The sequence below is a fragment of the Doryrhamphus excisus genome, linkage group LG11 (assembly GCF_037039965.1).
Source record: "Doryrhamphus excisus strain RoL-2023G ecotype Guam linkage group LG11, RoL_Dexc_Guam_v1.1, whole genome shotgun sequence".
Lineage (NCBI taxonomy): Eukaryota > Metazoa > Chordata > Actinopteri > Syngnathiformes > Syngnathidae > Doryrhamphus > Doryrhamphus excisus.
Genome location: NC_136367.1, coordinates 2,662,932 through 2,689,958, shown reverse-complemented (window position 1 = coordinate 2,689,958; position 27,027 = coordinate 2,662,932). Strand labels below are relative to the sequence as shown.

At 40.3% G+C, this 27,027-nt stretch overlaps 5 protein-coding genes and 1 long non-coding RNA gene across 7 annotated transcripts in view; 2 read left to right on the top strand and 4 right to left on the bottom strand.

The window, feature by feature from the left end:
* Nucleotides 1-269: 269 nt before the first annotated feature.
* On the top strand, nucleotides 270-6,860 carry pla2g7 (phospholipase A2, group VII (platelet-activating factor acetylhydrolase, plasma)). 2 transcript variants are annotated; one of them, XM_058071095.2, is made up of 11 exons: nucleotides 270-379; nucleotides 1,813-1,940; nucleotides 2,619-2,769; nucleotides 2,842-2,935; nucleotides 3,017-3,085; nucleotides 4,770-4,911; nucleotides 5,012-5,125; nucleotides 5,635-5,726; nucleotides 5,902-6,072; nucleotides 6,138-6,286; nucleotides 6,444-6,860. In XM_058071095.2, exons 1-11 carry the CDS (start codon nucleotides 322-324, stop codon nucleotides 6,542-6,544), a joined length of 1,269 nt encoding a protein of 422 aa, XP_057927078.2. In that variant the 5' UTR covers nucleotides 270-321; the 3' UTR covers nucleotides 6,545-6,860. The 2 variants fall into 2 exon arrangements, with proteins under 2 accessions (XP_057927078.2, XP_057927097.2); XM_058071114.2 differs by lacking the exon at nucleotides 270-379 and adding an exon at nucleotides 453-719.
* Nucleotides 6,861-6,912: 52 nt separating this feature from the next.
* On the bottom strand, nucleotides 6,913-7,358 carry LOC144901236 (uncharacterized). Its single transcript, XR_013629387.1, has 2 exons — nucleotides 7,309-7,358; nucleotides 6,913-7,241 (listed from the first exon to the last, which is right to left on the bottom strand). It is a non-coding gene; the product is annotated as an uncharacterized LOC144901236 (long non-coding RNA).
* Nucleotides 7,359-8,226: 868 nt separating this feature from the next.
* Nucleotides 8,227-10,356, bottom strand: LOC131128327 (tudor domain containing 6a). The gene is made up of 8 exons (XM_078794672.1): nucleotides 10,252-10,356; nucleotides 10,099-10,153; nucleotides 9,944-10,020; nucleotides 9,694-9,751; nucleotides 8,604-8,656; nucleotides 8,476-8,518; nucleotides 8,300-8,376; nucleotides 8,227-8,241 (listed from the first exon to the last, which is right to left on the bottom strand). Exons 1-8 carry the CDS (start codon nucleotides 10,354-10,356, stop codon nucleotides 8,227-8,229), a joined length of 483 nt encoding a protein of 160 aa, XP_078650798.1.
* Nucleotides 10,357-11,542: 1,186 nt separating this feature from the next.
* On the bottom strand, nucleotides 11,543-18,230 carry tdrd6a (tudor domain containing 6a; the record flags this gene model as incomplete). Its single annotated transcript, XM_078794671.1, has 2 exons — nucleotides 17,974-18,230; nucleotides 11,543-16,495 (listed from the first exon to the last, which is right to left on the bottom strand). A coding segment is annotated over exon 2 (4,887 nt), but the record flags the coding sequence as incomplete, so codon positions are not given.
* Nucleotides 18,231-18,704: 474 nt separating this feature from the next.
* Nucleotides 18,705-20,238, top strand: sf3b6 (splicing factor 3b, subunit 6). The gene is made up of 4 exons (XM_058079426.2): nucleotides 18,705-18,868; nucleotides 19,485-19,603; nucleotides 19,730-19,868; nucleotides 19,964-20,238. The coding sequence occupies exons 1-4, from the start codon at nucleotides 18,839-18,841 to the stop codon at nucleotides 20,051-20,053; spliced, it is 378 nt and encodes a 125-aa protein (XP_057935409.1). The 5' UTR covers nucleotides 18,705-18,838; the 3' UTR covers nucleotides 20,054-20,238.
* An 827-nt stretch (nucleotides 20,239-21,065) lies between these two features.
* Nucleotides 21,066-27,027, bottom strand: part of vsnl1a (visinin-like 1a) — a 29,723-nt gene continuing 23,761 nt past the window's right edge. The window contains exon 4 of the mRNA XM_058076715.2: nucleotides 21,066-25,739. Within this exon, the coding sequence (XP_057932698.1) occupies nucleotides 25,542-25,739 (198 nt within the window). The 3' untranslated portion in view covers nucleotides 21,066-25,541. The remainder of the gene's footprint in view (nucleotides 25,740-27,027) is intronic.

Genomic DNA, 27,027 nt, shown 5'->3' with positions numbered 1-27,027 from the left:
AGTAATGAGAATTGAACGGTTACTGACTTTGCTATACTAGTGTAGCTTTTCTATCAAATGTACGATTTTTCATTTTTACAAAAAAAAATATCATAATAATAATCGCCAGCTTAGTTACATTGTATTTACTTTATTTGTACATTTTTAATCGTTGTTTCTTGTTGTTACTGAACATAAAAATTACAATTAGAAAGCAGAGAAAAGAGAATACGTATTTGAGATCGTCATTTCCGGTGAGGGTGTAACAACAGTAATCGATTTGGGACAGCACTTCCTTTAAGGAAGCCGAAGTACGGAAGTGGCGTTGAAAACACAGCTAACATGTTCTTCCGCTGTTTAGTCGTGACGTCACTGCGATACCTTGACCGTTGTCATAACAGTAAGTGACCGCGTACATTCATAGACATAGGCTAATTATTAGTTGTGTAACATAGTTTCTCAAACTTTACGAATGATGTGGCATTCGTTTTTTTTTGTCGGAAATGTAATAATGTGAGCTAGGTGCCATGTACAAATAGAACTAAAAATTCTTAGGTACTCTGCGTTTAGTGTCTTGTCGACCTATAATGAGTCATGCTAGCCGTAAGCTAAACACTTACTTTGTCGCATACCTAATCTGCAATAACACTCCCACTTTCAGTCAAAGTCAAATCATTGCTGATGTTGCGACACACTGCTCAAACTTTGCCTTGTAGATTTCGAACAGCGACACTTCTCAGGTAGGCTTTCTTTTATATATATATATATATATATATATACATATACCAGGCTTACAGTAACTAGCTCGCAGTTAAGCTACTATTTACAGAACATAGTGTACACACTGTAAGACTATAACTTTTAGTATCGACTCCAACTATATACACAAATGGGGAAACGTTTGGATACCCCTGAAATTCGTCGTGGACATATCGATCCAAATTTATTTAAAATTTAATTCATGATTGTATTATCGTCAAGGCAGGGTCGCAATCTATTTGTGGTGGTGGTAGAGCTAGATGAGGGCATGGTTGAATTAATATTACATTGTAATGGAGAGAAAAAGTGAGTAAAAAAACAGGGAAAGCACATAAAATATGTTTAGAACCTCTTCCTGTCGCATAGTTTTGTTGTTTTTTTGTTGTCACGAACAAGACAAGAGCCACATAGGAGTAACTTTTTGGACATAGGAAGTCTTTGGTGGCAAAAAAGCTAATATTTGAAGAGAGGTAAGAGTAGTTTTTGTTTAGTTTTTTCACTCAGTTGGCTTTATTTTGCTCAAAAAGTATTTAAAAGGTGAAAAAATGTATTATTTTGTTGAATATAGTTGTATACAAAACACAAGATGAGCAATTTTTTTCAAAGATGTTGACAATTTTCAGGTATCGGATCAACACCATTATTTCCATGACTGTGTGTATATATTTTTATATAAAAAAATTATATAAAAAAAAAACGAAAAACTTTAAACTGTATTATGGAAAACAGGAAGTGAACAAATTAAACTGTTACTGATTGTAAAAGTAAACTGTATTATGGAAAGCAGGACGTGAACAAATGTAACAGCTACTGATTGTAAAAGTACCAGATGGAGGGGTAGGATTTAATAAGCTTTGCTTCTTCCTACTCCTTTTAGACATGTGGAACTATGAACTGATTATGTGATGCATTCAATTGTAATCTGATGCATGTTCAAATGAAATAAAACCATTACCATTATTACCATATTATCTTACTATTGTCTATCATCTTTGTAGTATCTCCTGACCCTAACAACAACAACAACAACCAATGCCGAGTAGTGCTAACCTCGTCTTCCTTTGTCTTGCACAGATCAGCGGAGGTATAAACTTGGCTTGTCCGCTATGGGAAACGCATTCTGTAACAATCTTCACATCCCTTCACCTAAGGGTCCCAATGCAGTGGGTTGCACTGACTTTATGATGGATCACACAGTGCAGGTAAAGGAAAGAGAAATATATATGAGAATATACCAAATATAAAGTCGTGTTGCTGATATGGTGGTACTATGACACTGTACTTTGTAGTTTTACTATTTAGATGGACTGTAATGAGCCATAAGGGAGATTGCTGGGGGTATTATAGAGCTGGCACTCCCCTGTAAGTCCAAGCTCCCAACCTGGGGAGACAGATCCTTCTCCATCGCTGCCCCCACCCTTTGGAACACTTTTCCCCATTTACTCCGTGCTTGCCCCGACCTTCCCTCCTTTAAAAAAACAACTCAAAACCCGCCTGTTTAAATCCGTTTTTAATGTCGAATTTTTTATACCCGGATGCTGCACCCCGCCCCGCCCCGCTTTTAGCCTTGTTTTAGATCTGATCTGAGATCGTTTACTCTAGTTTTTACTCAACTCTATTTTTATTTTTTTTTCTCAACTGTAAAGCATATTTGAGTACTCTGAAAAGCGTTATACAAATAAAATGTATTATTATTATTATTATTAAGTCCTGTAGCGTTTACTGTAGGAACGGAACTGAAGGAGGCTCTAACTGAGTGCTGATAATAATATCTGTGACATAATATACTTATTTCATATAAAAAAAAAAAACTGTATTTGTGAGTTAACAGCATGCAGTGATTATGTATAATAAATAATGTGCTCGTGTCTCCCTAACAGGGCAGCTTTTTCCGCCTTTACTATCCTTGTGAGAGGATGGACCAGGCTGAGATGCCAGACTGGATCCCCAGCAGAGAATACTTTAACGGTTTGGCAGACTTCATGAAAATCAACAGGACTTTTAGTGAAAGAATATTCAACTTTCTGTTTGGTAAGTTTCGTTTTACACATTACAGTACCTGTTTTTATTAAAAAATATTTCTGAATGTAATATTTATTGCAGGGTCCTTTAAGATACCAGCCTACTTGGATGCTCCATTTCGCTCCAGTGAGAAATGTCCTGTAGTTATATTTTCCCACGGTTTAGGAGCTTTCAGGTATTTTCGATTTAATTTTACTTAAATATACATTTTCATACATACCAGGAATGCTTTTAAGTATGTTGTTTTTCTCGCTAGGACGTTGTATTCCACTATTTGTACAGAACTCGCCTCTCAGGGTTTCATCGTGGCTTCCGTGGAACACAGGTACTGCAACTGCAAGTGTTGTCCTGACTCGTGTTGACTTTGGCAGCAACGAGCTGAAGAACAGAGAAGAAGAACACGTCTGTTCAGGTTTTAGTTGGTAGAGTTTTAAAGAGAATACTCCTTCCTCAATAATGAATACAGTGTCCATCAAAATACATGGTGTGTTGATACATCTTTTGCGTATTAATGTTGTGTAACAGACCAGTGGTCAGGAAGTCTATTTTTTATTTGGTGCGTCACACATACACACGACCTCGGTGCGTGGTGAACATGTGACTAAGGAAATGTGACAGCTCTGGTTCAAACAGGCCAATGTACAGTGCAGTAATCCTTTGTTTATCGTAGTTAATTGGTTTCAGACCTGACTACTGGGATAAGTGAATTTTCTGCAAAGTAGGATTCCCGATTTATAAATGGAATATTTTGATTGAGCATAGAAAACCTGTTATAAATATGTTTTTTCACAGCTAGTAGACACGAGTTCAATTCCACCTTCGGCCATCTTTGTGTGGAGTTTGCATGTTCTCCCACATTCCAAAAACATGCTAGGTTAATTAGCACTAACACTAACACTAATGAGAAATGTATAATCTCTTATTTTGTATACTAACACAAAATAATAGGAGTGTAAAGGTGACTATAGGGGTGTTATTTCACGTCTGGAGGGCTCTAATAATGTTAAAAACTGTATTTAGAAGGTCCTAAGCAGAGTTTAATTGGCAACTCCAAATTGTCCATAGGTATGAATGTGAGTGTGAATGGTTGTTTGTCTATATGTGCCCTGTGATTGGCTGGCCACCAGTCCAGGGTGTACCCCACCTCTCGCCCAAAGACAGCTGGGATAGGCTCCAGCACCCCCCGCGACCCTCGTGAGGATAAGCGGTAGAAAATGAATGAATGAATGAATAACATTATTAGAGCCCTCCAGACATGAAGTAACACCCCTATAGTGAACTTTATACTCATATTACCCAATATAGTAGACATAATAAGAGAAAATAAGATGTTTTTACGCTGCATGGCGACCGAGTGCCTCACAGCTAGGAGACCCGAGTTCAATTCCACCCTCAGCCATCTTCTGTGTGGAGTTTGCATGTAGAAAATGAATGAATGAATAACATTAGAGACCTCTAGACATGAACTAACACCCCTATAGTGAACTTTATACTCATTATGTCTACTATATTGGGTAATATGAGTATAAAGTTCACTATAGAGGTGTTAGTTTATGTGTTTAGAGCCCTCTAGACATGAACTAACACCCCTATATTGGGTAATATGAGTATAAAGTTCACTATAGGGGTGTTAGTTCATGTCTAGAGGGCTCTAATAATGTTATTCATTCATTCATTTTCTACAGGCAAACTCCACACAGAGATGGCTGAGGCTGGAATTGAACTCGGGTCTCCTCGCTGTGAGGCCCTTGCGCTCATCACTCGATCGCCACGCAGCGTAAAAACATGTTATTTTCTCTTATTTTGTCTACTATATTGGGTAATATAAGTAATAATATAATATTTTTTTTCTTAATTTATAAATACGTGTTAATAAAGCATAAAATATATGACTTTGGTGCAAAAATTGTTAAATTCTGGCAAAACAAAATAAACCATGTATCGGTGTCTTCATCCATGTTCAGCTTTGTGTCGTTTATCCAATATGCGTCTTCTCGTATTTCCTGCAGAGACTTGTCCGCCTCAGCTACGTATCACTATCGAGAAAAGAATCCCACAAAAGCGTCTTCGCCAGACAATCTAGTGAGAGAATGGATATACTACAGAACTCTGCAGCAAGGGGAGCAAGAATTTCCCATAAGAAACCAGCAAGTAAGAAGCCTTAAGTTACAGTATAGTACTATTTCATATACTGTAACAATATGTCATTTTTATACAATTGTGCCAAGGGTTGATGTCTGTCCTTTTACAGGTGAACCAAAGGGCGGATGAATGCGTCCGTGCTCTCGATAGACTAACCGACATAAACTCAGGGCTGCCGGTACAAAATGTCTTACAAACACATTTTGACTGGACCACATTACAGGTAAAAGGCAACTTACCATAAAATTCCGGTGCATAAGCCGCAATGTATAAGACGTTATACCTCAGAAATATACAAACACATACCAATATGAGTAACATATTTTAAAGTTTCCCCATAATGCAGAAATCATTTCAATGCAGTGTAAAAATTTTAGAAAATGGTGGATGGTGTTGCAATGCTGCTTCTGTCCACCAGAGGGAGGCTGAAGTCATTGCAGCGCCCTTATGTAATGTGTTCCTTATGGGAAAATTTTTAAAAAATATGTTTGGACATTATTCAAAGCAACCTCCTCATTGGTTTAGAGAGGATCTTTATAGTTTGACATCCTAAATGGCTTTTTCAAACCATCATATTGTTTTCCCCCAAAGGAATGTCCCTTTTTTTGAAAGGCTATTTTTAACTCAAAAAGTCATTTTTTTTTAAAAACCTTACATGTTTGTGTTATACAGTATATACGTATACTGGTACATAAGAATAGTTGTTTACTTTTTCTTTCCCTATGCATCCAGAATTCCATGGATCTGGGCAAAGTAGCCGTGATGGGGCATTCCTTCGGAGGGGCAACAGCTATAGAAGCTCTAGCTAAAGACACTAAATTCAAGTAAGTGTACACCGAGATCTGTCGAGCATTGAGATTTCTCACTCGGCGGTCTTTGAACACACCATAGTATTACTAGCTTTGACAGTCAAAGCGGCTTTTAAGATAATATTGGAGTACTGAATTCCACTGTGGGATGTTGAATGATATGACTATACTTCTACCTTTTTTCTGTCAGGTGTGCCGTGGCGCTGGATGCCTGGATGTTGCCGTTAAGGGACGACACCTTTTGTCAAATAAAGCAGCCCATTTTCTTCATCAACTCGGAGAAGTTCCAGTGGGCTGAGAACATCAAGTGCATTCAAAAGTTGGACTCGTGCGACACCCAGAGGAAAATGATGACTATCAGGTAAGGGACAAGTAGTGCTGTGGAAAGCTTCTCTATGTTCTTCTTCGGACTCTTCTTTCTATCAGAGGTACCGTGCATCAGGCTTTCCCAGACTTCACCTTCCTGACGGGAGACTTCATCGGGAAGCTGATGAAGCTGAAGAGCGACATCGACCCAGAAATGGCCATCAATCTCTCCAACAAAGCAACACTCGCCTTTCTGCAAAGACATCTTGGTAAGATGACAGTTTATCAATCACATCTTTGTCATCTCAGCATCGATAAAAAGGCCTTTTTTTAAGACACTGTGGACTATTTTTTAATTAAACAATAACAGTGAATCTGTGAGATCTTTTTTTAAATTATGATTTTTTTTTTGTTTTTGTTTTGCAGGTTTGGAAAAGGACTTCAATCAGTGGGATCCTCTGATTGAAGGTGATGATGAAAACCTCATTCCAGGAACTAATGTCACCTTGCTTCAGTCGGCCATGTGACTTTCAGCGTGCACCACTATATACACTCTGGTATATTAGTGCTGTATGCTTCATGAAGTAACCAGAACCTCAAGTGTTTAAAAACGGACCACGATTGTTGACAAAGACTGCCAGTGTAACCGTCTTTAAAAAAAAAAAAACTGACAATTTCCAGGTATTATTTAAATCTTTAATGTTAACCAGCAGTTTCTAAAATTATTTTAAATCGTACTGTATTTCTATGACACAAGCAAAAACAATGATGCCGAATATTAGAATAAAAAAAGTGCCTTCTAGTTTTTGTACTCACTAATGAATAAAGTGTCTACCCTAATAACAGCCTGGTTGGTGTTCAAGTGACGTAAACGAATGGAAAAACAAGTTCAACATAATTCTGTAACAAACTTTAATGTGCCACAACAAATCCAAAGTGCAAGCAAAACTGCGGTACCAAACAAAAAAATGTTCACTTTTATATTTATCATAAGGTTCTTAACACAAAGTTTCAAAGTCTCTACTCCCAACCAAACATTTTTTTATCAGTATAATCAACTATGCATTCACTTTAGAATGAACTAAGTACTCTTAGCTAAATTGAACTTGAATGCAGACAAAAGGTGCATTTTTGTTCAGCGTGTGCTGTCTTCTGGCTGCTGTGTGTCATCACAGCCATCATGGACGATCAGAGCCAAATGAATGACATTTGGAGGGAGAATGTCTAAAAAGATACCATTAGCTCCAGGAGGAACCATTGCTGGAAAAAAAAAAGGATGTCAAACTCATACCTGACATGTCATCATCAGAAGAGCCCACAAAGACGTCATCCTTGGAATCCTTGGAAGAAGACAACCAACAAAAGACTTGAGACTAGAAACTGCTCTAAATTTGGTTGCATTTCGCTTGTTTCAGTTTCAATTTCAGTCTGTACAGTCCAGATCAATACATAAGATACTACTTGCTTATATAGTTCATCTTCAAACAGCTAAAATAATGCATAAGGCTAAAAAAATAACCAATTAGCTAAAAATGTCAACCAATACTTCTCTACAAGAGAGGAGAAATATGATCTCAGGGAAGAACTACATGTGAAACACTTCTATGCTAGGACTACGTTATGCTAGCCATAGCATTTCAGTATGTGGAATCAAACTATGGGATGGATTGAGTAAGGAAATCAAACAATGCACAACGATGAGCCAATTCAAGAAACAATACAAGCAGTTGATGTTTGCTAAATACAAGGATGAAGAGTCTTGAACCAGTCATGATGTGCTATATATATCACTATATTGACACTATTCACACAAAAATTAAATGAAATTAAAATAAACTTAAAAAAACTTAAATTATATTAGGAAAGCAGGAAGTGAACAAATGTAGCAGTTGATGTTTGCTAAATACAAGGATGAAGTCTTGAACCAGTCATGATGTGCTTTATATATATCACTATATTGACACTTACTATGGTACACATAAAAAAAAACTTAAACTGTATTATGGAAAGCAGGAAGTGAACAAATGTAACAGTTACTGATTGTAAAAGTACCAGATGGAGGGGTAGGATTTAATAAGCTTTGCTTCTTCCTACTCCTTTTTGGACATGTGGAACTGTGAACTGATTATGTGATGCATTCAATTGTAATCTGATGCATGTTCAAATGAAATACAACCATTACCATATCATCATCACGCTACCTTATGCTTCAAAGACCGAAAGACTGAAAAACACAACGTGTGTACACCATGCATGTGGAAATGCAGCGTGATGCAAATTACCATTTCCTCCCCCGCCACACCGATGCAGCAATCGCCGCTTGCGGTCGTTACGCCATCATCACTTTGACCACTTGGATCTACCAAACAGAAAGTAAATGAGCGGAAAAGATGTGGAAACACTGCCCTCTACTGGATGACAACATGGACAACAACACTTGGGAGACATTAGTGGATACCTGACAACTCAAAAAGATGCATCACCTCCTCAGGCGTGGCGTCCTAAAATGTGACAACACATAAATGCATCTTTTTTTTTTGCAAGTTTTGTAGTTTGTTTTGAGAATTGTGTGCCTTGCATTGGTACCGGGTCTGTAGAGGTAAGTGTGCAGGTATGTCTGCTGTCAACGTCACTGTCACCTGGAACAACCGAGCAGATAAAATGATTATTATTACTGTTGTTATATAGCTGAAGGATAAAGGAAAGAAGGAAGGAAATTTTTTGTACCTTTTTCCATTATAAAAACACATAATACAGTAGAACCTCGGTTAACATTATTTTTCTTTTTTTGTCAAAAATGTATACAAATAGGGCTGTGGTTAGCTCGCAGACCTCACAGCTAGGAGACCAGGGTTCAATTCCACCCTCGGAACCCATCTCTCCCTGTGGGTTTTTCTCCGGGTTCTCCGGTTTCATCCCACATTCCAAAAACATGCTAGGTTAATTAGCAACTCCAAATTGTCCATAGGTATGAATGTGAGTGTGAATGGTTGTTTGTCTATATGTGCCCTGTGATTGGCTGGCCACCAGTCCAATGTGAACTGGACGGCTGGGATAGGCTCCAGCACCCCCGCGACCCTCATGAGGATAAGCGGTAGAAAATTAAAGAATGGATAACATAAATAGAGCCCTCTAGATATGAACTAACACCCCTATAGTCATCTTTACAATACCCAATATAGAAGACATAAGAGAAATTAAGACATAAATGCTTGTGCTCTTGTGTTTTTCAGGTTAACGTGGCTTACACCCGTAAACGTAGCTTGTGTTGGGATTATTATTGTGCCTGCGATAATTCAAACCTGCAAAAAAAAAAATGTTGGCATCTAAAGGCCTGGATCAGGACAGTACCAAATGGCATGGTGGATTGTATTCGTAGGAAAACCCACCTATGTCTCCAGAAATAGGTTGTTTTTTTCTTAATTTAGAAATACATGTTAATAAAGCATAAAATATACAGCTTTTGGTGCAAAAATTAATTGTTAATTAATTCTGACAAAACAAAATAAACCATGTATGTGTCTTCATCCATGTTCGGATTTTTCCAACAGTCTTTAAAGCAGCTTTGTGTCGTCCAGAGTGTACCCCCCCTCTCGCCCGAAGACAGCTGGGATAGGCTCCAGCACCCCCGCGACCATTAGAAAATGAATGAATAAAGGAAATAAGGGAAGAAAACCTGAATGTGCATCCTCTTCAGAAAGTTCAAATATGTTGTCATTAGTTGTCATGTCATTCTATAAGGGAACAAAGGAGGATACATTAATGCCTTAAAATAGACCGTGGATGTGTTTTAGTTAAAATACCACAGGGATAATAATAATAATAATAATAATAATAAATTCCAACACAGTCAATTAACAGGCCTGTTTACATGTACTACAGGTATATCAGCTTTTGTAGTACCAATACAGAACGTCTATGTGTACCATTTCTTCTAGAAGGATGACCACGTCTGTATCCTCTTGCTGGGGGATAACATCTTCACTTTCACTTTGCCGCTCTGCTGTATCGATGATGATGTCAGATGACGATCGTTGCCATGCGGGAGTTACAATATGGCGCTTAAGAAAACACTGCTCACCGTGTAATTCCTGTGTACTTTGACTGACGGAAGGCAGTGGAGATTCGCTTGGACCCTGCCGGACAGCGAGTTGAAACCGTTTCACTGCATCTTCTTCAGCAACGTGTCATGAAGACTTCTAAGCTATGTTAGCATTGCTGCATACAAACATACCAGCTCTGAGTCTCCACGAGGGGCCGCAACTGTTGCACGAAGCGCATTGGATGTACTGATGTCATGACGAGGAACCTTCAAAAGGTCAGAGAAATATGACAACATTGGATGGATGGATGGATGGATGGATGGATAGCTGTTAATTGGTTCCAGACTTGACTATTCATATATGGAATATGTTCATACAGCATAGAATGCCTGGTTACGACCTTCTAAACATGATTAGAGCCCTCTTGATCAACAAGCCATATTCATACTCCTATAGACGAAAACAGAATTTACCATTTTCACAGCTGTCCTGCTTGTAACTGGACTTGAATGACCAAGACTGGAATCATCGCAAGGTGTACTTGGTGCTGGAAATACAAGAGAACATTGTTTTCATTTTAATATCTTTTTCCATTATAAAAACACATAATACAGTAGAACCTTGGTTAGCGTATTTTTCTTTTTTTTGTCAAAAATGTACACAAATAGGGCTGCACGGTGGACAAGTGGTTAGCGCGCAGACCTCACAGCTAGGAAACCCAAGTTCAATCCTGTGTGGAGTTTGCATGTTCTCCCCGTGGGTTTTCGCAGTGTTCTTCGGTTTCCTCCCACATTCCAAAAACATGCTAGGTTAATTAGCGACTCCAAATTGTCCATAGGTACGAATGTGAGTGTGAATGGTTGTTTGTCTATATGTACACTGTGATTGGCTGGCCCCCAGTCCAGGGTGTACCCCGCCTCTCACCCGAAGACAGCTGGGATAGGCTCCAGCACCCCCTGCGACCCTCGTGAGGATAAGCGGTAGAAAATTAATGAATTAATGTATACAAATATTTTGCCTTGGTTTGCATACATTTCCCGGTTAGCAAGCCTTTTAGAACCTCTAACCAAGGTTTCACTGTATTTTATCCCCATACTTACCAGCAGAAGTCAGGACTTCAGAGCTGGTTCCCATACTGTTGGTATCCACCTCAGATGAAGCCGCTTGGATCCCAGAATCGTCTGTGGACTCCTGACGGCTCTCTTCTAGCCAGGATGTTTGAGTTACTGGTGTAGATACCTCCTCGTTTTGCAAGGGTGGTGTGTTTTCTTCTAGTCCACTATCACTATGCAAAACACTGCTTGCTAGGCGAGGCATCACCACGGTCTGGACCAGGTTGATGACACTTTCATTTGGGCTCAGTCTTTCTGGCGAATGTATCTCTTCTGGAGGTGACTCGGGAGAAAGAACTGTAAGGTAAATATCTTCTACAAAGCTCTTTGGGGTGCTTGTGACTGCCAAGTGCAGGTCAACATTAGCATGAGCTCTGGAGACATCTTCACGTTCAAGACCTTCATCTTCTACTGTGAAATTAGTGAACTGTAGGGTTTCAACCAATTTGGACTGGCTGTCCTCCATAGTGGTGTCCACCAACCAGCTTTTCATCGTCTCATTTATCACTAGATCTTCACATTCCAAGCGCACAAAGTACGTGTTCTTTCCATCTTCGCTTGATATTTTGGTGACGGTCATCTGCAGTGATTTGTCCGCTGTGACCGAAACCAATTCATCCGCCGCACCATCACGCCAAGAGTCACGGCACACGTCAAAACCTTCGAGTTGACACAAAAAAGCTTGTGTAGGAGTTTCCAATAGGTCTACGGTTATTTCCCTCACGTCTGATTCGGTCACTTGAGATGTGTTTCCGTAGTCCACAAAGAGAACAGACAGCTCAGATTCGGTTTTATTCAAAACCTCTGCACGACACCAAAGTTGGTCCTCTGCAAAAAACGCAACGCATGGAGTGCCGGGTGAGAGAGCGCTCATGTTGGAATGTTTATAACCGGCGGCGGTTCCAATTTCGGAGAGTCTTTCGCATAGTTTATCAAGCACAACCGAGTCCACAGACTGACACCAGAAGGTCCGAGCATCACACACAGCCGAGATGTAAACCTCTAACTGCTGTCCCTCTTTGAAATCCATGTGGTGGTAACGGAGAGAAGAGGAATTCGGTGATGTTTCTGAGCTCTGAGCAGTTTTTTCCAACTCTTGTTCAAAATCCGGGGTGATTTCCGGGTATGTTGTTGGTGCCTCGCACCAAATCTGCACGCCGTTATCCACAAGGTCGACTTCCCACATATCTCCTGACTGCCGCATGAACCGACACTTCAGCTTCTTCTCTGCATTTGAGCCGATATCTCTTTTCACGGCTTTTGCATCGAGCAGTTCGAGAGATGATGCGGAATCACTGAGCATGCAATGTGTGCTGTATCTCGGTAACCGCACATATTCCCAATCGATATCGGCCATCTTAGATATGGATAATTCAGCCGTGTTGCCAAAATCGACAAACTCTACAAGAGCCGTCGAGTCGCAGAGCACTTCTTGTACAACTGCCCGATACCACAAGGAATCCTGTTCAAATTCTGCTTTGACAACATCTCCTGGAAAGACTTCTGGGATTCTGATTTTGGAGGTTGATAGCGGGTCGTTGAGTTTGTCCACCAGGGAGAATATCTCATGTTCTTCGTTGACAAGCTGCACGTAAAAACTTGACGGGCTGTTGTAATGCGAGACATAAACATCTGCCTCCATTCTTAACGGAATCACGTTTTTGGGAATGTCTTCAAGTTTAGGGCGTTTTGGATTCTGGGCATTATCAGATTCTTTGCTGGGTGATGTACAATCCAGTTTCGAGTTGTTTGTGACGATGATGTTTTCGTTGTTTGTTTTATTAGTCATTTGCTTGGCACCGTGCGGTCTTTGGTGTGGTGGGAGGTACAGTTCTTGTGAAGCGGCTTTCGTCTTCTGACCGTTTTCATCTCTCACTTGATGTACTGGTTTTGGTTTGGGTATATGTTTGGGGATGGTTTTTGAAGGACTCGGTATTGCTTCTCTAGCGAATGCTGCTTTTGGTTCCTTGTTTTCATTCGGACTCTCGTAGAGAACTTTTCTTTCAGTGTGCATGTCTACTCGAAAGAGTTTTTTAACCTTTGAATTGATTTGGATGTTTCTGTGATAGAGTTCAACCAGAAGAGTACCATTCGGTTCTTTGGCTACTACAAGCGCTCTGAATTTACATTCTGTTGCGGTTTTTGCAAACCAGCAATTTGCCTCACTGGGAACATCTGCTGGGACATCAGAGAGACAACAAATGATAGCTTGCACAGGTACGGACATGATGTCATAGGCTTCTTTGGGCACTGGAAGCAGGTCTGATTTCGCCACTTCAGTTGTGTCACCGTAATCAACAAAATGAACCAAGACTGCCGGTTTTGTGGCTTTGATCTGTGCCCGGTACCACGATCCGTCGGTGTATTTTGCAAAGCACAAAGTCCCAAAGACGGTTGGGGGTTTCACGTCCACAAGCTGATGGCAGAGGTTGTTCACCTTCACCTTAAGGTCCTTTATCACATCAGCATTTCGGTCAAGTTGGCAGTAGAACTGACCGACGCTGTCCACGCATGTCACCACGACATGTTCTTCCATTCCAGTTTTGATGTTGTGTGTCGAGTAGCGGTATGTGTCCAAGCGGAAACATGATCCGGGGTCTTTCTTGGCAGGTGTACTTCTACCGAGATTGGCTATACGAGTGCAGATGCTCTCAAAGGGAGTTTCCAAGTCCACAATGTTGAAGACTATCATTTGTTCATTGTACATGACCGCGTACAGAGTACACTTCAATGTCAGTAAGTTGGAGGCAGCGGTTTCCACAAAGTTGTGAAATGTTTCTATCGCCTCTTCGTTCCAATCATTTACAACAGACATGGACTCATCGAGAGGGTTGAAAAGACTGCACCGAAATGCTTGACCGTGTAGCTTCAGGAACTCAGGCGAGATCCTCCTCAGGTCATGGAGATAAACAGTTTTTGCCTGGCCGTAGTCAACGAAAAGCACATCCACTTGAGGTGTTTTGTGTTTGTGAATTATAAGAGCTCTGTACCACAGTCCGTTGTCCGGGTGGCGAGCGACGCAAGCCGGTTCTGTAAAAGGCTCAAACTCACTGCCGGTATAATGTGCCTGGATGTCATGCATTAGCAATTTCAAGTGGACGGAGTTTTGAGTGAGTTGACACCAGAAATCATTTGGGTTGTCGATGTAGGACACATTGACATCCAGGACACTACCAATGGGAAACATGTTTTCCTGGAACATACCGCTTTGTTTTTCTTCACAGGAAGTGTCAATAATGTCTTGGGTCTGGAAAGACGCCATACTCTTCTTGTGAACATCGAGGAACCCAGCTTCTGATTGTTGCTTAGAGACTTTAGTCGGCTTCTCATCGCTTTCAGCGAGGCCGGAATAACACATCTGGTGACTGATATCGCATTCTTCTGCTGCCTCAGGATCAGTCAATGTTACAAGATAGCCATCTCCGTGTTTTGCCACTATGTGGACCTTAAGAGGTTTTTCAGTGGTGATTTTGATGAAAAACTCAATGGCACCGTAAGTCCATTGTTGATCCTTTGGGCCAACACCGGCTAACGAGCATTTCACTGCAAGTTGAGGCAGTCTTTTGAACCTGTCCGGGAGACTCTTTATATTACTCCCATCAACCTCTTTGGTGTCTCCGTAATCCACAAAGAACACTTTGATCTTTGCTTCGCTAACATCCGACACAATGGCTCTGTAGAAATCGCCATCATCTGCTTTGGCTGCACAGTAGGTGCCGACTACAGGAGTTTCCATCACGTCTTTATTATCGGAACGTTTGTAGAAATGGTGCATGTTATCCATTAATTCATCCAGATCTTTTGCGGAGTTTTCGGTTTGGATCCAAAACTCAGAAGGGCTGGAGACATGCACCACGTATGCTACATGTGAGGAGCTGTGGCAAAGTTTCTCAACTGGATACTTTGTTTTCTCGACATGCTTATCCTCCCTGAAGGTCTGTCCAGAAGATAACACCTTTCCGGAATTGTTTCCAACCTGGGAAGGATGCTGACTGCTGTGTGTCGTTTTTCCGATGGCATAGTCGTCGAGTGTTTTTTCACTCTCTGCGGAACGAAACAAATTGTTGATGTTCGTATTTTCATCGCCATAAAGTGTAACATAGTAAACACCCTCCGAGATACTTTGATACTCAAATTTGGCAATGAGCGTCTTGTGCAAGAGTAAGGTCTTCAGGTAGTCAACCTGGGTGCTAGTCCATCCAATCCCTTTGTCGATAATCCCATGAAGGGAGCAGACATAAGTCACAACGGGCATTCTGAAGAACTCGGGAGCCAGCGGTCTTACATTCTCCGTTTGGACAAACTGTTTCGTACCGTAGTCGACGTTCAGTACTTCCACCAGGTTGTTTTCCTGAAGTACTTGTTGTAGGACAGAGCGGTACCACCTCCCGTCGCTTCCTCTGGCGGCGCATGGAAACCCGATCATTTCAGGCCCGACGCTGCAACCGACCATCCTGCCGCTACAGCGCTGTGTGATTTGCTCGGAGAGTTTTTTCAACTCTTGGGAAAAAACCTTCAACTGACAAAATACACGCTGTGGATTTGTCACCTCCGTGACGACGACGGTCTCCACGGCTCCCGTTAGCAGCTCTGGATACATGTACAGCACCTTCTTGTCCAGTTGCTCAATATCGTCTGTGGGGATTTCGGCTTCAATGTGGGCCTCGGATGCCTTGAGAACATAATCCAGGGACAAGCCTGAATCCGGTTTCTTTGCTAATCCCATTTCATACATTTGTCTAGATATACATGGGATGTCCAGAAGAAGCTTTCTTTGTTGTACCAGTACATCTTGCACATGTGCTTTCACTGTCCGTCCTCTAAGAGATTTCAAGAATTCAAGTGCAACTGGAGACCATCGGTTTTCAGGTGAAAATGGCAAAACATTTGCCAGCACGCAGAGCTCCACTTCAGATGGAACATGGAAGATCTCCCTATTACCCCATGACAGTTTTTTTGTGGAGGTGTTGCATGTGATCCCCTCGTCGATGAGGAACACTTTGCAGTTGCATCCATTTCTTGAGACTATGCGAGACCTGTACCAAGTATGGTCGATCTGAACCAAGCACAAGTCACCCGGATTTCCTTCCAATTCCTGAAATGGGTTTACAGGAGACAGGGATTCATAATCCAACGTCTTACCTTGATTGAAACTCCCCCAAAACTCTACTAACGGACTGTGAGGAGATGAGTGGATGCTGGTAATTCGAACTGTTATATTTGAGCCTCGTGCAGGAAGTCGTCGCTGGGATGACATTGTGGCAATTTACTTTGTCAATACTTTGTCGCTTTTCAACAGCAGCATGTGTGCAGCGGTTGCAATCTGTAAGATATAAATAGATTTAAACACACACTACAACGTGTTCAAGTACAGACGTACCCATTGTTGTCATATTTTGCTGCCATCACATGCTGTTTCATGGTTGAATATGGCTTATTATTGTGCAAATTGTGCATATATATTTTGCCCGAATTCAGCATTTTCAAACATGAAAATTGATAAATTCACAAAAATACAAATATGAGCCATTCAAATAGTGACTGCAGTATTCCACATCGGTCACTAGGTGTCACTAATTGTTTGGAGACACGAGCACCAGACTTGATCACCGGAACAGGCTGTTATTGCTTATTTGACTTATCTCACAACAGACACAATAACAATAACAACAACAAGCTACTGTGTCAGCTATTACCCAAAACAAGCTAAACTCCTGACATCACTGCTTTTCCTCCATGGAACACATTTACATGTTTTATGTCTTAAGTGGCTTAATTTCGCATATTATGTCGACTATATTGCTGTAAAGTTGACTATAGGGGTGTTATTTTATGTCTACAGGGCTCTAATGTTAAAAACAGTATGGAAGATCCTAAACAGGTTTTCTATAGCATCACTACAAAGGTATTCAATTCATGAAGAAGAAATACTAAATGTGTCGGTTCAAGCAAAACAAACCAAATTCAAGCACAAACAGCATGATTTATTAAATAATATATATTTGAAAATGTTTTAACTTCATTGTCAACCAGGAAATCTTTCATTTTTCAGCAAAGCAAGATACTCACACATGAAGTTCGATCTTTGAAAACAGTGACGGACACCTCCCGTAAACATTGCTCAACGCAATAATACAAAATGGCCAGCAAGGTGCCAGTTAGACAGCACAATTATTGCACAGGTGTGCCATAAGTTGGCCACAATAAAAGGCCAAAATGTGCCATTTTACTGCGGCGTAACTTGCATGCTACCTCAATTCTTTTTTCTGGCTTTGTGTTGTGATATAAAACTGCACATTTTGGAGTGGCCTTTTATTGTGGCCAGGCTAAAGCATGCCTGTATAATAATCAGGCTGTCTAATCAGCATTTTGATGTGTCATACCTTTAAGGTGGGTGGATTATCTCGACAAAGGAGAAAATTTTGACTAATTTGAGAACAACATTTGAGAAAAACAGGCATTTTTGTACAAAGAAAAAGTCAATATCAGAACTTATGAACAAAATAAAAACAATAAAATAAATTAAATACCACTGCTTGACTAAATAACTAAATACAAGTGAATACTATTATACTATTGGTACTATTGATAGCAATATACAAATTACAATAGCCACAATAATGAACTTATTATAAGAAATATAAGGATCCCGTCGTGCTAGTATCAACACGAAACTGATACTACAGTTGATATCGTCACAACCTATATTTCTATTTACATCCACCCACAATTGGTTGCCCAATCTCATTCAATTATACACCAGATAATTAAAATAAAACATTAAATGAAACACCATCTTACCGAATTGAGTTGTTTTCACTGACCACTTTAGCCCAATGGAGATGCGGCGCGAACGTGTTGGCAGCCGAACGAGTGTCTTAATGACGACGCTAAAGTTATTTCAGCACAATTTTCTGTGCTACAGTGTACTATTCCGTTGCCTAGTGATCTGTTTTCAAAAGTATTTGATGAAATGCGGGGAGAAAAAAGCAACACTATTCAACAGCAAACCGAGTTAAGTTTACACTTGTCGATGGCTAACGTGCACGCGCGTGAGGTGGCGCGGCAACCTCGAAGACACGCCCATTTTTTTCATGACCCGGAAATTAGCTTTAGCTTCTCCTTCCTTTGAAATAAGAATACATATAATCATATAATGTGTGATAAAAGAATGTGTATATTTTAATATTTACGTCCTGTCCCAAATTTTACTTTTGTGACTGACATAATATCACTAAAATCTTCACCTTGTCCATATATACAGTATTACAATTCACTTTCAACGTATTTTGTTGAATTGTATTCAGTTATTACAATTAGTGTTTTTAATAATTATTTATGAAATAAAAGTATAAAATAACTCTTCATATTAATAATCTGGAAAAAAGTTTAAATATATATATTTTAAATGTAAACGTCATTTCCTGTTACTGTTTATAATTGTACTCAAATAATGCATTGACATTGCAAATTAGATGGAACGTACAAATAGTGTAAGTATATATTTATCCATTAGGGGGCAGCAGCAGCACCAACTCTGATACCGGAAGTGCATCACCAACACGCGACGGTGCCATCTTGTCGCCGTATACAACTGCGTTGTGTTGCTAAACTGCGTGTCTGTGTCTTAATCTTCTCACGGGAAAACCAAAAATACTGATTAACCATGGCTATGCAAGCAGCGAAACGCGCTAATGTAAGTATTTCATACAAATATGTCTTGTGTGTAAGTACATCGCGTGATACATGTAGCTTTATTAGCTTAGTCCATCGTGTAGCGTTAGCACACACAGTTAGCCAACTAGCTAACCAGACCAAGCAATAAAAATTGATTTTACCGAATATAATATTGTTCATTGTATTTATAAGGCACGATAACGATGCTCTTTTGGCAGCTCAGCAATTAGAAATACCGGAATTATTATTAGTTATTAGTATTATGATTAGTTAGCATTGTGTCACCGCTAGCCATGCAGCTAATATGTTTGTTATCGTAAATATAACTGATCGCTCTATATCCTTATGTTTAACAAAGGAGCATAATTGTGCATGGAACTCAAACTACAGTGATTTATCTTTATCGGATTGGATTGATTAAAATTGTGGTGGCTTATATTAGGTAAATATGCAGGCAAAGCACGTTTCAGTGATAATCTATAACACAATAGGGAAAACACACACACAATGTTATTATCATATTATAATTAGACACAGTGTGATTTTGTTTGCAGCCCCACTGTTTAAAAGTATTAAATTCAACCGTCCTCAAGAGTGATGCACTTGTCGTTGATTCCAAATTGTCTTCTGTGCAGATACGATTGCCGCCGGAGGTCAACAGAATCCTTTACATCAGGAACCTTCCCTATAAGATCACAGCAGAGGAAATGTACGACATCTTCGGGAAATATGGACCAATTCGTCAAATCAGAACGTGAGTTTTGATGCCATACTATATCCGACAACATAGTTTCAACTCTGTGTATATGTATGAGTTATTTAAATTATGTTAAAGGTAATAATAATCCCTTTTACTTGTGGTTGTACTTTGTCTTTTCAGAGGGAACACACCTGAAACGAGAGGAACGGCCTATGTGGTTTATGAAGACATATTTGATGCCAAAAATGCTTGTGATCATCTGTCAGGCTTCAACGTGTGCAACCGCTACCTGGTGGTGCTTTACTACAATGCAAACAGGGTATGTGACGAGTTTGACTGAGAATTATTAATTTAGTGCCATCATTTGAAGCATAAAATCTCATGTCTTCTCTTTTTTTTTTTTCCCCTCTCCAGGCGTTCCAGAAAATGGACACAAAGAAGAAAGAAGAACAGTTGAAGCTGCTAAAAGAGAAATACGGGATCAACACAGACCCTCCAAAGTAGCCATCTTTTTTTTTTGTTTTCATATGTGTTAAAATTATTGTGTTTTTATTCTGGTAACACCAGGAGCTTGACTCATTAATCCTGTTCATCTTTTTACAGTATTTTAATTTTCCTGAAATACCGCTGTACTTTCTGTAAAATAAATGCTTAAATGCCTAAACTAAATACTTTCACCTCCTTTTTTTGTTACTAAGACATTCTATATCCAAAAAAAAAATTTTTTTTTGTTTATACAGTACCTTAAAAAAATGACTACACACCACATATCTGCAAATATTTTGTTATTCAGTAATTCTTTATTTATTGTGGTTAATTGATTCCCGGTTAATTGATTTTTGTAATGCAAACATATTTACTCTTTTGAACGCATATTGTTTTGAGTAGCCAAATTCTGTATTTAATTGGTTTCAGCAATTAACTGGAACTAGTTGGTCATCCAAAAATGGCATAAAATGCCAGAGTTTGAGGGCGGTGATTTTTGAGAAAAAACGTAAGGGGTTAGTATGTCAGGGTTTTTTTTTCGTTTTTTTTTCAACTTTCTTCTAATGCAATTTTCTGGTCAAAAAAACAGGGGAACCTCATACACACTCAACAGGGGCCCCAGAAGCATCCAAAAAGTTTGAATTTGAAGGTGATGATTTTTGACAAAAAACTTAAGTATTCCGTTTTTTTTTTTGTCATCATCATCATTGCTGTCCTCATCCTCCTCCTGGCAACAAAAACCACTAAAGTCATCCTCTTCAATGAGGGATTTTTGTAATGCAAACATATTACTCTTTTGAACGCATATTGTTTTGAGTAGCCAAACTCTTAACTGGAACTAGTTGGTCATCACCCAAATCCATCCAGAACTGGGCCTCACTGGTCCAAGTGGAGTCAACACATCTGATGACAACTCTGTAAAAAAAAACTGTTTAAAAAAGTAATTGCAAAAATAAAACATAGTTCATTCATATTTTCATATATTATGTTGTAGTGTCTCAAGTAAAAAAACAAAAAAGAAGACAAAACAGCCCAGAGTTTCTTTTTATTAGATTAAATCACAACACAGGGTGTAGTGCAGCCATGTCGTCAGGAACACAATACATGCTACAAAAGAATCCTTGTACACAGTTGCCTTTGCTTACATTTGGTATCTTCATCGCAACCACGGTTGCAGTTAGAAACACGGGGCCAAAAGAATCCCAAACAACTAAAAGAAGGTTCAAGGACCGACAAAGGACAAAGCCACATCGCTTGAGGAATACTGCAGTACTGTGTATTAGGACATACGTAGCTCATGATGCACTAGGCTGTGTGGAGTTAAACGTGTACCGGGCGGGCGGACTTACTGAAAGGTAAAACCACGGGGCTCTCTCAGGAGGTATCGCACACATTTCGAAACTTTTCCACCCACGCTGACGCGACCATGCATCATACGACGAGAGAGCGGGGCAAGTAAAAAAGTACAAAAAGCCGGAGTGGGTGGAGGATGAATGATTTCGGATGCGTTCCTCTTGTTACCGTGACGATAAAGCTCCTGAAGTGTGAATTGAAAATGCAGCACAAGACTTGTTTTCCATATTTTTACGAACTGTTTTTAATTGTATTGATATGCAACCTGCAAGCTAAAAAAAAAAACGACTTAGAATCGGTGTAATAAATTTTTGTAATTTTTTTTTTATAGTATTTATAGTATATAGTATAGTATTTAAATGATGTTAGGCTGTTCTTGTACCGTGTTTGGGCCTGTATTAACACCTGTATTAACACCTACCGGGATGCCGGGATGTTTCTTAGAATTACGTCCTCCCACCAATTATCCATGATAAATGAAACTGTCTTTAAACTGAACGTCAAAGCTCACGATTTCTAGTTTATGATTTGCATCCAGTCAAGATATTCCCTATGATCATTATGCTTGGTCATATGACAATTCCTCTTGCCAGTTATTAATGACAGCCGTAACCTCACATCATCACATTCATCAAAATAACCAGAAAGACGCATCATGTGGAAAAGTGAAGACTTGCTAATGTACGAGCGCATACCGGGATGTTTATTAGAATTCAGTCCTCCCACCAGTTATTCATGATAAATGAAACTGTCTTCAAACTGAACGTCAAAGCTCACGATTTCTAGTTTATGATTTTGAATCCAGTCAAGATATTCCCTATGATCATTATGCTTGGTCATATGGCAATTCCTCTTGCCAGTTATTAATGACAGCCGTAACCTCACATCATCACATTCATCAAAATAACCAGAAAGTTGCATCATGTGGAAAAGTGAAGACTTGCTAATGCACGAGCGCATACCGGGATGTTTATTAGAATTCAGTCCTCCCACCAGTTATTCATGATAAATGAAACTGTCTTCAAACTGAACGTCAAAGCTCACGATTTCTAGTTTATGATTTTGAATCCAGTCAAGATATTCCCTATGATCATTATGCTTGGTCATATGGCAATTCCTCTTGCCAGTTATTAATGACAGCCGTAACCTCACATCATCACATTCATCAAAATAACCAGAAAGACGCATCATGTGGAAAAGTGAAGACTTGCTAATGTACGAGCGCATACCGGGATGTTTATTAGAATTCAGTCCTCCCACCAGTTATTCATGATAAATGAAACTGTCTTCAAACTGAACGTCAAAGCTCACGATTTCTAGCTTATGATTTGCATCCAGTCCAGATATTCTCTGTGATCATTATGCTTGGTCATACCTGAATGAATATGACAATTCCTCTTGCCAGTTATTAATGACAGCTGTAACCTCACATCATCACATTCATCAAAATAACCAGAAAGACGCATCATGTGGAAAAGTGAAAACTTGCTGATGCACGAGCGCATACCGGGATGTTTATTAGAATTCAGTCCTCCCACCAGTTATTCATGATAACTGAAACCATCTTCAAACTGAACGTCAAAGCTCACGATTTCTAGCTTATGATTTGCATCCAGTCAAGATATTCCCTATGATCATTATGCTTGGTCATACCTGAATGAATATGACAATTCCTCTCGCCAGTTATTAATGACAGCCGTAACCTCACATCATCACATTCATCAAAATAACCAGAAAGACGCATCATGTGGAAAAGTGAAGACTTGCTAATGCACGAGCGCATACCGGGATGTTTATTAGAATTCAGTCCTCCCACCAGTTATTCATGATAACTGAAACCATCTTCAAACTGAACGTCAAAGCTCACGATTTCTAGCTTATGATTTGCATCCAGTCAAGATATTCCCTATGATCATTATGCTTAGGTATTTGGTCATACATGAATGAATATGACAATTCCTCTCGCCAGTTATTAATGACAGCCGTAACCTCACATCATTAAAATTGTGTAATCCAAATGAACTGAACATCAAAACCACAATACGCTTGCTTATGCATGAACACATGCACAGGCACCCCGTCGGGATGTTGCGTAGAATCAATTTAGGTCCTCTTGCCAGTTATTAAAGATGACCGTAACCTTGCAAATGCAGCAAAATAATCTCCAAAGTCAAAGTCTATGGTACACTTGCTCATGCGGGGGGCACCCATCCAAGATATTGCCTACATTTGATATAACAAGTCCTCTCCCCAGTTATTAATGATAACCACAACTTTGAATCATCAAAATAATCAAACTGAATTGAAAGTCAAAGCCCACAAAACACTTGCTCATGCATTAGCACCCAGCCGCGATGTTGCCTACAATTAATGGTGATACCTCTTGCCAGTTATTAATGATAACTGCAATCTGATATCATCAAATTAACCAAAACAAAGCAAAATCGTATCCAAGTGAAAGCCCACTGTACACTTGCTCATGCATGGGTCCTCAGCTGAGATATTGCCTATAATCACTACAATCCTCTCCCCAGTTATTAATGATAACTGTAACCTTGCATCATCAAAATATTTAAATCGAATCGAGCATCAAAGCCAACGGTGCACTTGCCCATGCATGACCACGTGCACAAGATGTGGCGAGGATGTTTCCTAAAATCGATATCAGTCCTCTCACCAGTTAATAATAATAACAGTCACCTTTCATCACCAAAACGAAGCAAAGTAATTTCCAAAATCTTAACCCACATTGCGCTTGCCCATGCATGTGCGCACACACAGACCCTCAGCCAAGATATTGTCTATAATATGAGTCCTCTCACCAGTTATTCAGGATAATGGTAACCTTGCATTGTCAAAATAACCAAAACAAAACAAACGTCAAAACTCATTGTACACTTGCTCATGCACAAGCACACGCACCCAGCCAAGACGTCTCCTGTTATCAATATGACATGTCCTCTCACCAGTTATTAATAATTCCTCTTGTCAGATTTTCATCATCAAAATAATCAACACAGATTGGACATCAAAGACCACATTATGCTTGCACTTGCATAAGAACACAGCTGGGATGTTTCCAATTAATATGATAATTCCTCTCACCAGTTATTAATGATAACGATAACATTGTATCATCAGGATAACCAAGACGAAGTGGACGTGAACTAATCTCTAACATCAAAGCCCATGGTACACTTATGCTCATGCATGAGCACATGCACGGACATGCAATGCAGCCATGTGCCGATGCAATTGTTTCTCCCGCCGGTTATTAATGATAACCAGAACGACTTGAGGCACGGTACGATAGAACAGGCCCTAAGTAAGCTAGAAATACCCATCCCTACATATAGAACCTCTCGAAGTGACACAAAGGTTCTAACGACAGCGAATCTACAACGGACACATGCTCCCACGAGTTCAAGCGGCGGGGAAAGAACATGTAGCACAACACCACCCGGTTAAAAATGTTTTTTTTTTTCACTCGCAGGCGTCAGCTCGGATAAGGCTTTTCTCGTCTTCCATCGCAGGGCGTAGAATGACTTTAAGGCGGAACTTAAAGGCATGCAAAGTAACCACACGTGTATTTTTTCTGGTTTTATTTCTTTTAAAGTGACGGTACGAGCATGTCTGAGCAGGAAACCACCTGTTGGAGTATCACCTAGAGATAATATTTGACGTATAGAGGCAGATGCATGATGGGAGGAATTTGGTTTGGTTTTGGTAAAACACGTACGAGTAGCATCGGTGGAATAATAATAGAATATAAGCGGCAATTCCAGTGCAGCACGTCATTGATGTTCCGAAAAAACTGCACACTTCACATTTTGGCATTTGGAATAATTGAATATATTTCTATATTGTTTGTGCATGGTGTTAATATGTAATGTGTGTGTGTGTGTTGATTTTTTTTTTTAAAGCAAATAACATTCTCATGCACACAAGTGTTTCAAACACAAGAAGCAAGATCCATTGAAAGGTAGTCCGAGCATATATTTATATATATATTTCATTTTTTGTTCAGTGGAAATATAGCTGCAAACTGAATGGAACATGAAATTCTTTCTGTGCAGTCCGTGGCAGCAGCAGCAGCGGCGGCGGCGGCGGCGGCGGCTTGGCGGTGGGGGTGCTCCGCTCGCCCCCCTTCACCTTATTTCTGGAGGTCGCACTGCAGGAGTAATACGATGGAAGGGTCGCTCTTCGCCGCTTCTTTGAACTCCTCCAGCGAGATCTGGTCGTCGTTGTTCTTATCCATCTTGGAAAAGATCTTATCCACCCTCTGCTCGGGCGTCAGGCCGTCTTCGTTCATTTTCATCATGATCACCGTGCCCACCATTTTGTAGATTGCCTGCAAAGGAAGGGGGGCGGAGTTCATTCATTCATTCATTTTCTACCGCTTATCCTTACAAAGGTCGTTGTGGTTGCTGGAGCCTATCCCAGCTGTCTTCGGGAAAGAGGCGGGGACTGGTGGCCAGCCAATCACAGGGCACATATAGACAAACAACCATTCACACTCACATTCATACCTATGGACAATCTGGAGTCGCTAATTAACCTAGCATGTTTTTGGAATGTGGGAGGAAACCGGAGAACACGGTGAAAACCCACGGGGAGAACATGCAAACTCCACACAGAGATGGCCGAGGATGGAATTGAACTTTGGTCTCCTAGCTGTGAGGCCTGCGTGCTAACCGCTCAACCACCGTGCAGACCCAGTACAATTAATTAATTCATTTTCTACCGCTTATCCTCACGAGAGTCATGGGCATGCTGGAGCCTATCCCAGCTGTCTTCGGGAAAGAGGTGGGGTACACCCTGGACTGGTGGCCAGCCAATCACATATAGACAAACAACCATTCACACTCACATTCATACCTATGGACAATTTGGAGTCGCTAATTAACCTAGCATGTTTTTGGAATGTGGGAGGAAACCGGAGAACACGGCGAAAACCCACGGGGAGAACATGCAAACTCCACACAGAGATGGCCGAGTGTGGAATTGAACTCGGGTCTCCTAGCTGTGAGGCCCTCGCGCTAATCACTCGTCCGCCATGCAGCGTAAAAACATCTTATTTTCTCTTATTATGTCTACTATATTGGGTAATATGAGTATAAAGTTCACTATAGGGGTGTTACTTCATGTCTAGAGGGCTCTAAAATTAATTAATTCATTCATTTTCTACCGCTTATCCTCACAAGGGTCGTGGGGGTTGCTGGAGCCTATCCCAGCTGTCTTGGGGCGAGAAGCGGGGTACACCCTGGACCGAGTGTGGAATTGAACTCGGGTCTCCTGGCTGTGAGGCAAGCGCGCTAAACGCTCATCCACCGTGCAGCCCCAGTACAATTCATTCATTCATTTTCTACCGCTTATCCTCATGAGGGTCACGGGCATGCTGGAGCCTATTCCAGCTGTCAGGTACACCCTGGACTGGTGGCCAGCCAATCACAGGGCACATATAGACAAACAACCATTCACACTCACATTCATACCTATGGACAATTTGGAGTCGCTAATTAACCTAGCATGTTTTTGGAATGTGGGAGGAAACCGGAGTACCCGGAGAAAACCCACGGGAGAACGTGCAAACTCCATACAGAGATGGCCAAGGGTGGGATTAAACCACTCGACCGGGG

Bases quoted from the DNA above. Each gene is read 5' to 3' on its own strand.
- pla2g7 (XM_058071095.2), top strand. From the start codon at position 322: ATGTTCTTCCGCTGTTTAGTCGTGACGTCACTGCGATACCTTGACCGT. The intron at 380-1,812 runs GTAAGTGACCGC...TGTCTTGCACAG, and splicing joins CCTTGACCGTTGTCATAACA to ATCAGCGGAGGTATAAACTT. The intron at 6,287-6,443 runs GTAAGATGACAG...TTTGTTTTGCAG, and splicing joins CTTTCTGCAAAGACATCTTG to GTTTGGAAAAGGACTTCAAT.
- LOC131128327 (XM_078794672.1), bottom strand. From the start codon at position 10,356: ATGTTGTCATATTTCTCTGACCTTTTGAAGGTTCCTCGTCATGACATC. The intron at 8,657-9,693 runs GTTTTCTTCCCT...CGGTTGTTCCAG, and splicing joins TGAAGAGGATGCACATTCAG to GTGACAGTGACGTTGACAGC. The intron at 8,519-8,603 runs GTACCAATGCAA...GTCACATTTTAG, and splicing joins CACTTACCTCTACAGACCCG to GACGCCACGCCTGAGGAGGT.
- sf3b6 (XM_058079426.2), top strand. From the start codon at position 18,839: ATGGCTATGCAAGCAGCGAAACGCGCTAAT. The intron at 18,869-19,484 runs GTAAGTATTTCA...TCTTCTGTGCAG, and splicing joins AAGCAGCGAAACGCGCTAAT to ATACGATTGCCGCCGGAGGT. The intron at 19,869-19,963 runs GTATGTGACGAG...TCCCCTCTCCAG, and splicing joins TTTACTACAATGCAAACAGG to GCGTTCCAGAAAATGGACAC.